The sequence below is a fragment of the Pseudonaja textilis genome, chromosome 3 (genome assembly GCF_049901715.1).
Source record: "Pseudonaja textilis isolate UNSWEBS1 chromosome 3, rPseTex1.2, whole genome shotgun sequence".
Lineage (NCBI taxonomy): Eukaryota > Metazoa > Chordata > Lepidosauria > Squamata > Elapidae > Pseudonaja > Pseudonaja textilis.
Genome location: NC_141992.1, coordinates 24,280,518 through 24,290,368, shown reverse-complemented (window position 1 = coordinate 24,290,368; position 9,851 = coordinate 24,280,518). Strand labels below are relative to the sequence as shown.

At 36.6% G+C, this 9,851-nt stretch overlaps 1 protein-coding gene across 4 annotated transcripts; it reads right to left on the bottom strand.

The window, feature by feature from the left end:
• Positions 1–98: 98 nt before the first annotated feature.
• TTPAL (alpha tocopherol transfer protein like) lies at positions 99–9,329 on the bottom strand. 4 transcript variants are annotated; one of them, XR_015742708.1, is made up of 6 exons: positions 9,232–9,304; positions 7,013–7,466; positions 6,281–6,474; positions 4,303–4,413; positions 2,727–3,088; positions 2,571–2,683 (listed from the first exon to the last, which is right to left on the bottom strand). XR_015742708.1 is itself a non-coding variant. In XM_026697551.2 (5 exons), the coding sequence occupies exons 2-5, from the start codon at positions 7,449–7,451 to the stop codon at positions 2,813–2,815; spliced, it is 1,020 nt and encodes a 339-aa protein (XP_026553336.1). In that variant the 5' UTR covers positions 7,452–7,466; positions 9,256–9,329; the 3' UTR covers positions 99–2,812. The 4 variants fall into 4 exon arrangements, 3 of the variants coding, with proteins under 3 accessions (XP_026553336.1, XP_026553334.1, XP_087785181.1); XM_026697551.2 differs by having other exon boundaries at positions 99–3,088; positions 9,256–9,329; XM_026697549.2 differs by having other exon boundaries at positions 99–3,088.
• Between the last annotated feature and the right edge of the window lie 522 nt (positions 9,330–9,851).

Genomic DNA, 9,851 nt, shown 5'->3' with positions numbered 1-9,851 from the left:
TTTTTTTTCTTTACCATCTTATAAAGGTCCACTAGATTAGACTTTAATAGATCTGGACAGTCCCTTCAATGACATCAAACATTCATTGAAACAGCATGTTTATATATTAATATTTTAATATTAATAAGATTTAATATCCACTCATGCAGACAGACTGTTTTATAAAGTGCAGTATAAAAATAAATTCTCAAGGTATATACTCTAATTCTGTACAGAGAATAAAACAGACCCATGAACAAAACTGCAAAACTTAGCTATAGAAAACAAAGCACCTCAATTACCCTCTGGAAAAATTATTACCATTTTTCTACTTCGGATACAGATTAACAAAGGCAATTTGACATTTGTAACAAATTGCCAATGTCTTTTACTTAAGGCTTAGTATTCTTCCATCACATCTGCTTGGATTTTGTTTATAGAAGAACTAATATTAACAAAAAGATCCCTATGACCAAGATGCCAGACAATATGCATATTAACTAATTTCGTATGCTTAACTATAGGCACAACATCAATGTCTTAGTTCTGTCAGCACTGCTTTTAAAACCAATTCTACAGATAAACAAGATAAAAGCATGGAAGGCAATTTAGACTACGCTTAGAGGTAAATAATAGCCACAAATTTTACAGAATCTACTATTCCAATATATCTGGGCAAAGAGATGTGTTATACCAATAAAATTAGTCCAGGGAGGCAAACACTGAATTGGTATTTGGTTATTATTTAAATAAGAGCTCTTTGTTACAAAAAACATTAGGAAAAAAACAACCATAGCATTTTAACGTTTTATATCATCATCATCATTCATTGTCATTTGAGACAGGCTACTTATTTAAGGGAGAAAAAATAGACTGGGTAAAGTGTATTTTAGAATAGTGTCCTAGAAATTATAAGCTTCCATGCTTATAACTTTTTCCTAACATGTTACACTGATTTATAAAACATTTTGTCATTCAAACTAGTTCCTTTATGTTTCAATTTCAGCTGCCAAAGCCTGGCAGCGTTGATTTTTCTGCATAAAGATCACTTCCGATAAGGAAAAGAACATCCATTTTAACATATACTTCTCATATCTAAATTTGACCAGCATTTTCCTACAAGAATACATAAGGAGAAAAGTACATCTTGTGCCTTCTATATCTAAACTACTTTTCTTATGTGTCTGTAGGCAAAATACCCCCACCAATGTGGAAATAAATCTAGCAAGTCAAGAGAGATGGGTAGCAGCGTAGAAACCAGTTTCACATTTGTTTAGATAACTATAATACCATACTGGGTTTGTATATTTAGAACTCTAATTGAAGCACAGTCACATGACTAAACTGCTTCACTTTTTGGCAATAAGAGAAGCAAATCCCTAATTTAGAAAAACTAAAATACCTTTTGGCACTGGCAATAACATGATCAATCTACAGAAAACGTAATTTTTACAGTAAGCACCAACTTTCTGGTCTTGCTTGGCACTAGGCAAGAGCCTCCATTTTAGTTCCAACAATTTAAAAAGTGCTATGAGTTGCTACCTTATGAGCAGCAGTGAGTACAAAGTTCCAGCCTGTTACAGTTCCAGCCTTGCATGCGAAGAATGGGTTCAAAGGACCTGCAACTTTATGTAATTCAGAGAAAAAACCTGCTATCTTCTGAAAGATGACCCACCACTAAAGAAGATCTAAAACTACATCAGGGTTTTAGATCCTTTCCTATACAGTATATTTTAGCCTAAAGGTGAGACTACTGGCCTTAGGAAATGAAGCCAATATCAAAAACAGCACTGAGGTCTCACTGACAAAATAACATAGTGAATGAGGAGAAACTACCATTTACAAATGGAATATTGTGCTTGTAAACTGTCCTGTTTGGTTTGCAGAGAACATTTCAAATCTTCTCTGTCCCAAAAATAAACAAGTTTACCTCTTTTCTTATTAGGCAAAACTTTACAGCTATCATGTCTGTGTTTTTCCCCAACCTCTTCATGAGGCAAGTACCAATCAACAGTGCTATAGTGGTATGCAAAATTATGTGCCTTCTCAGTTGGTCCTGTCTTATGCAAGTTCAAGTACGGGAATAAAATTGGCTCATAGATTGATGCTTTCTTTATAACAGAAAAAAAATGAGCATGTGCTTTCAACGGAACATCAATAGCTAACTATTTTTGCAAGAGTGCATTTTCAAAGTGTGACACTCCCTGTAGTATACAAAGCTGCATTTTTGTAAATAATGCTGAACTTTATAGATGGCAACAGAATAAGAATTGGCTCTCTCTTTATATTACTTTATGGCAGATAAAATTTCTAGTCAATTATCCTTGTATCATATAGCTCACATTTCTTTCTTCCTCTGCAGAGTTAGCATTATATTACTACATTTCTTAATTTGTACATCATTTTTGTCCCCTTCAGCCTGAGAAAGAATATAGTGCTTTGCACCTAAACCTGCTCATTGGAAGCAAGTCCCACAAATTTTACCACAACTTCCTTCCAAGTAATTGTGCTTAGGATCTTGTTATCAAGTAGCTTTTCTTTATCTGTGTTCATTTGTGGCATCTGAGTTGCTTTGGGTCAGTTACCACAATAACTTCCTGGTTGCTCAAAAAAATTTTTTTCCATTTGCCAGTGGGCCACAGAATCTCACTTTCTTACAACTGTTCCACTTAGATTTGCTTTGGTTCCAAAGTAAAGTAACATCCATCAACACTCATATTTGGTTCCAAAGTAAAGTAACATCCATCAACACTCATATGTTGTAGAAGCATGAGAGAATTAATATTCCCTTTGTAAACAGCAAGGTGACCTTTGGGAAGCTTTATCTGCTATACTAATAGCAGGAATAGAGCTGTGTTTTGAAGCTTCGCAAAGAGTCATCATGCTGCTTCTCATCAATCTCTTCATTCATTAATGGATCATGTGGTGAACAGTCACTGGAGAGGGGCAAATGTGAGACATCATACTTGAAGTCATCCTCCGACGCCAGCAGTAGCTCATTCCAGGTAGAGATATCAAGTTTTCCTGCCGTGCCACCATATTCTTCAGGGAGAATTTGTGGTGGAAGGTTGTGTTGAAGAGACCGCAGGTCTGACCCATGAAGGAAAAACTGAGAAGAAAAGAACCATTTCAACACTGTTCCAATTCAAATTAAATGTATAGTATTTTAGAAAAAAATGATACAATTTCCCTTTTAAGCTTAGACAATGGTTCATGGTATTTCTCCATACTACAAGTCTAATTGGCAGCAGCATTTGAGACTAGATGATATTCTTGAGAATCACAGGATATAAGTGAAAGTTTCACAATCTTTATTAACTTTTAAAGATTCTTTTTCTTTAAACTGTCTCAAACAGTTTTAAGTCCTGTTTAACTTCATTTGGACAAATCACTGAACTCCATGAATAACCAAGATCACTACTGTTTGGATGAAAAGGAAAACAGTTCAGATTTGTATTACTCTCTACAGCAAGAGGCTCTACAGAAGACCATTTCCAAAAATTGATGCAGCTTAATAGTCACATGTATTATCTCCTTTTTAGAATGTTTGTATCTCCTGATTCTTGCTTAGTATACAATGGTGTATGGATTACCTAATGGAGCATTTTTAATGCTGATTTTCCTTTGTTTTTTGTAAACTGCCTTGAGGCCTTCAGAAATGGATGGTGCACAAACTTGTGTAATAAATACATGACTACACAGCAGTTATATATAGAAAAAAATGAAACTTCTATTTCATCGATGATTACATAAGCTTCAAAGTTGTGTCTAATACAAATAACAGTAATAAATAAACTAACTCAGTTTCTAACAGGAATATACTGCTTTTAGTGCCTAACTGCTTTCCCAGGAAGACTTATTAGTCTCCACTTCACTATACAGTATAAATGATACTTACAGAAATCTATTAAAAGAGAAAAAATAATAGATCTTTTCTGACTGCCGTGGAGAATTATATTGGGTTTATTTACAAACTCCAAGTAAACAAATATCCAATTTAAATCCAATATCGACTTATTGATTAGCTGCAGTTAAGGTTGAAGTTAAGACCTGCATAGAATAAATAAGACTTTTTCCAGATGATGTTTAAACATGTGTTTTACTAATTCAAAATAAATATTTTGAATTTGTATTAAATTCACCTTGCAGACAGACTGCAGCTTTCCAAAAGCAACTACCTTGCCTCTTTAAGTCCAATTTTCTCTTCCCTCCAGGGACAAGCTAATGGGTGTGGAAAGCCCGTAAGCCATGCATATATCCTAGAGCCCTCCCTAATATCCCTATAGACACTATATATTTCACACAACTATATTGAGTACTTACCCGATTTGCTATTTTTTCCTTTAAAAATGGTTTGAGAATAGCAAAAATGCCTTTGAATATGCGAGGTTCATTTATGATATTGACAGCTTTTATTCTAATTGGAAAGCCATCCTAAAAGAAAGAAATGCAGTAACATTTATAAAGATTCGTGTTTAGAAATAACTGGATGAGTTTTCAAAAAAACCTCATTCAGTCTTGTTTGGTTTATGTAAAAAATATTTTAACCACTGCTCCGTACACATTTCCACTATAAATTCTGAGTGGGATAGAAACTGTTTCTTTCAAAGAGAAATTCTTGGCAGAATGTGTGTTTCTCAAGAATAACAAAAGATTTTAGCACAAAGCTTTCCTGTACAAATAAGGTATTCCTCCTTTCTTAGTGAAGTCACCACAGGAAGGGCCTTTCTCATGTCAACATAAATATTTCCGAATTTATTATGCCTCAACATTTTATGGATAACTAAAACATGAAATATTACCCTAGGTTGGCAGAAGTGGGGTGTGTAGCTAGAGAGATATACAGCATTATTTGAAAACATTGTCTCATTCTATAAACTGCTGTTCAAGGACAAACCTTTTAAGATTAATATGTTAATACTGTTCAGTAGTTGTCTACATTAATGAGCACCAATTAATCCATCACAAAACTTGTAAAGAATACAATGTATCACTAAAGAAAATGTCCATAGCATGCATGCATAAAACAGAATTTTGCATTCCAATTCTTTTCATGCAGAGTACAATTGAAAAGCACATATAGGTAGCCCTTGCTTACTAACTGCCTCATTTAATAACCAAAGTTAAGACACTATTAAAAAACAGCTCTGTGATCAATTCTTGCATTTATGACAACGGCAATATCCCAGTTACCTAATCACCATTTGTGTGCTTCACAATTGGCTTCTAACAGAGTTATGGGAGAATGTGGAAGTAAAATTGCAAGTTGCTGTCATGTGATGTCTCGCTTAATGACTAGAGTGATTTACTTAACAGCCAAATGGGAAATGAGGATGGAAATCTGTTGCAGTCATGATTTCCCACTTAATAACCTCATTGCTTACCAATAGAATTGCCGGTCTCAACTATGGTTGCTATGTGATGACTGCCTCTAGTTTAGCACCCACAATTTAAGCAGAGATTGTCTCTTACAATAAACATGAATTATATCTGTGCTATTTATTGGTAAATTGGAAGCTCCATGTGCCTAAGACTTGACAGAGGGTACCGTTCTAAGTGGAACAAAACAACGTTCTGGGTATGAACTTTTCCTAGACACTGTTCTATATCTAATTCACACTCATAACTGCAAGAATACTATTAACACACTACTAGGATCATCCATGCTCTCCCTAACTGGCTCCAAGATGGGCTGCTTTACATTTTGTGGAGGACTTTTTCTCACAACACAACATCCATCTGGGAGCCAGCCTAACGCTGGTTCTGAGAGAAGCTAGTGACTAGAAGGCTTCAACTGCTGCAGAACAACTCTCTCCCATCCGGTCATGGGCTCTGTGCCTCCAAAGCCATTTTTTGTTTGCCTGTTCTCACTTGGCAACCAATGTTTTTCTTTTTGATGGGGTGAGGTGTGTGAGAGGAATTAGGAATAGCAATAACAGATGTGTGGAAAGTATGCTAATCCGATCCTGAACCTAAGACCAACTGCAAGCCAGGGCATCATTGCTGCCGCAGGCAATATCAGGCAGAGGATCAAAGAGGGACTGGGAAGCTAATGTTTTTTCCCCCAACATCAACCATAAGATAATTCCAAAAGCTTATTGTTCTGAAGATTACACAAATATTAACTTTGTAATATATCCCTTGCAAAAAAAATGACCAAAGCATTTACATTTTGCATGATTCCCACTACCACCAAAAGACCTGATTTGGAAAAGCAAAAAAGTTATATCTACATTTGCACCACTGAGATTCAGAAGCAGCAGTAATTTATATTATTTTCCTCTAATAATTTAAATCTTACCTGAAGAATGCCAATCACTTTTTTCGCTATGAAGGGGCCAAAGTGAGATGCCTTAGATAAACTGATTCCTTTGTAGTCTGCAAGAATTACAATTCCATTTACTTGAGTCTCCTCAGATTGAATGAGTTTTTCTAATGTCAAGTATAGGGCACGAATGTTTTCAGTAATTGGGTAATTACTTGGTGTCCATTTGTCTATGATTAAAAAGACAGAGAAGGAAGTTAGAAGTTAAAAGAAAACCAAACTACATTACAAACCTTAACAATTATTATTAATCCTGTAAAAATCTTTTTCTAAGTTCGCATTATCACTTACTTCAGAAAAAGCCTGCTGTTTTAGGAAACATAATTAAACAGTTATATCGGACAAACTTTTCATGGTTGGACTCCTAAGATCAAATTGAATTAAGAATAAGAATTACCTATAAGAAAATAATGCTGAGACTTATAGTCCTATACAAATATACAAAGATTACACAAATAATCTTCAGAACAATAAGCTTTTAGAATTATCTTGCTTAAACACTAGTAAACAAAATTATGTTAATTGGAAGGTATAGTAATATGTGCTGATATCTTTATTCAACAGGTGTGGGGAAAATAGGGAGGAGGGAATGGCACATACAAAATAAAGACAGGATATCAAATAAATAAACAATATAAAGCTGGGATATAAATCAAATAAATAAGCAAGCAAACAAAAGATTCATCCATCTTAAAAAGTTAATCATACCTGGGCGAATACAGACAACATGGCGTCCTTCATTATCTAAATGGGAAAGCACAGTGACAATGCCAGATTCCAAGGCAGTCTTTACAGCAGATGGCTTCAGATTTGTAAAAACCTCAGGCCAACTTCTCCTACAGCAATGATAGTTCACGAGAAGCTGAAGTGCCCGATCATAATCAAATTTCCTTGCTCTAAGGAACCTAAGCAAGAAAGCGTCGTCTAGGCATGTCCCCAGATTAGGATAATCTTTCCACACCATGTCTCTGAGGGCTTGAACATCTCGAAGCCGCCACTCAGGTTTTTCCTGCAGCTCTTCGCGTGCTTTGGCAATAAGCTCAGCAGACAGGGTACACACATATGTTTTCTGAACTGGCAGGATCTCAATTCCTGACAGAGATCCCTCAGAGGGACTTCTAACGGTGCCATCACTATCTCCTGACATTGGTTAGAGAAATATCTGGGGGGAAAAGCGTGACAAAATGCAGACAAAGAAAAATGACCAAACTGATCACCAACTTTTACAAATAAAGATTTGTAAATGTATAATTAGTACTTATACTACATAATAATAGTATACTATTTATGCTAATGTGGATATGTTTAAATGTGTCAAATAGCAGTTAAATCTCATTTGCCAGTAATATTTTTTAACAGCAAACATAATTCTATACATTTATAGGAAAGAGTGGGATATACACAATCACATGACCATGGGGAAATTTATCTCCTAAATTTTCAACTCCTCAGAATATTTGGATTGGTACTTAAAACATTTCTTTTTTGAGATGGGAACTGATAATTTATCATCCCAAGCAATGTAAGGCTTACACTAAACAAACAATTTATATTGACAACCCTGTACATGAGTTCATTTTCAAGTGAACATCCATAAGAGATACTTACTGTTAGCAGGTCACTTTGGCAACTCTGTTTCTAATTCTGTTGTTTAGGCTACATTGAGATTATTACTTTTGCTGTTCTTGTGGGTTGTTTTTTTTTTTTTTTTGCTGTAACAATCCTGCCTCAGGCCCTTCTGCTTAATTTCAAAAGGGATTTTTAAACTGAATTTTGAAGTTCAACTGCTTATCTTACAGAAACAAAAAGTTAATCTCTCACTTCTCCAACTCTTTGATTTATATGATACACATCTGCAAATCACATGGGAAATGGGAGGGGGGAATGGCCAAATATTTCATTAGCAGCTTCTGGAAATTTCACCTGTCAGTGATCTTCCCTGACATTAACAGCCTGGGGTTTCTTAAAATACCCACACTCTGCTAAGGTGATATTTGAAGGCTGGTGGCAGATTTGAAAAAAAGGCAAATTGCACATAGTCTATCTTGTATACACTTTGCTCTAAAATGGATGTATCTGTCTCTCTCAAAAATAGCTTAGTTGACTAAGGCCAAAAAACCTGTTTCATTTATGTAGGTAAATATAATTTTTTTTTGTGTGTGTGTGTGTATACACTGTTGATGGCAGATGCCTATCACCACGTCCTTAGCTGACCAAATCCAAACCGTGCTTTTCCATGTGATGTGAAAAGATGTTTGTGATGTTTCTCCTCTCTAAAAAGGCATTTCAGATGAGCCAATTTAGTCTAATGGTTAGGGCCTAGGCTACAAAGCAGAAGATTGAGAAATCAAGCCCTGCCCTAGTTGTGGAAACCAGCTGGGTGATTTTGGGCTTTGACTCTCTCTCTCAGCCCAACCCATCTTCACAGGATTGTTATTGTTGTGGGAAAAATGGAAAGAAGGTGTGTTGAATATGTTCACCGCCCTTGGGCTGTTGGTGAAAATGATAATAAATAAAATAAAATCTCCTAGCCAGTCACTGGGCGAGGCGAATCTCCCGGCACTTCCAGAGCTCTAATACAATGGAAGAGAGCAACCACGCCTAATACCACCCCCCCGCCCCAAATCATTCATACACTGCCAGAAACAGAGCCAAAAAAAAAAAAAGCCCTCCCTCCCATTAGCTAATTTCTGACCAGTTGATTTCGGCATCCAAAACTAAGCGCCACTGAAAATAGGATGCCTGCTAAGTACAGCTTCCCGGGACGCGGCTGCAATGAATTTCATACTTCGACGGTCAGTCACCTACTTCCTAGGAAGCAGACGGGGGGCGACGAAACCCATCCCGCCATCCCAGACGCAGCAGGAACCAACCACACTTGCGCATCCAACCAAACTAACAAGCGCCGCGCAAAGCCCGACACTCACCAAAACACCAACCCCGCCACTCACCGGAAGAGACTGTTTCCAAGAGAACCGGATCCTAACCTGGAAACACTCAGTCAGCCTCACCAAGGCTCTTTCCGGTTGAGGGGCGGAGGGGGGAAGAGATAGCGAGAGAGCGCATGCGTGGGGTTTCCTGGGCGAAGGACCTCTTACCGAGAATTGTAGTCTCTAGATTTAAATTTGAAAACTATAATTCCGGTTCCCGATGTCAAAGCTTAGACGCCGTGGCTAGGAGAGGTAGAATAAGAGCAGAGATATTGAAACTTCTTGAAATCAAACTTCTTGCTGGAGTGGCGAAAGTTTAACAACAACAACAGGACTGTTGAGCTATCAACCAGCCCCAAAGGCTATGAATCTCACTAAATAACAACAACAATAACAACAATAATAATAACAACAATAGGAAAGAGGAACCACTCCCACCAGTTCGACTGAAAAGCCAGTTGCTAATTGTGCCCTTTTGTTGAAGTATGAATTGAAAGAGATGTGTAAGAATTAGTGCCTGTATTCACACAGCACAGTGTGAACTGCAAACCGATTAATCGCATTTTCTCCTAAGGTGTTGATTTTTTATAGTTCAGTGTGACATGCAGTTACCGTTT

Bases quoted from the DNA above. Each gene is read 5' to 3' on its own strand.
- TTPAL (XM_026697551.2), bottom strand. From the start codon at position 7,451: ATGTCAGGAGATAGTGATGGCACCGTTAGAAGTCCCTCTGAGGGATCT. The intron at 6,475-7,012 runs GTATGATTAACT...TTTTAATCATAG, and splicing joins TGTTGTCTGTATTCGCCCAG to ACAAATGGACACCAAGTAAT. The intron at 3,089-4,302 runs GTAAGTACTCAA...TTTTCTTCTCAG, and splicing joins AGGAAAAAATAGCAAATCGG to TTTTTCCTTCATGGGTCAGA.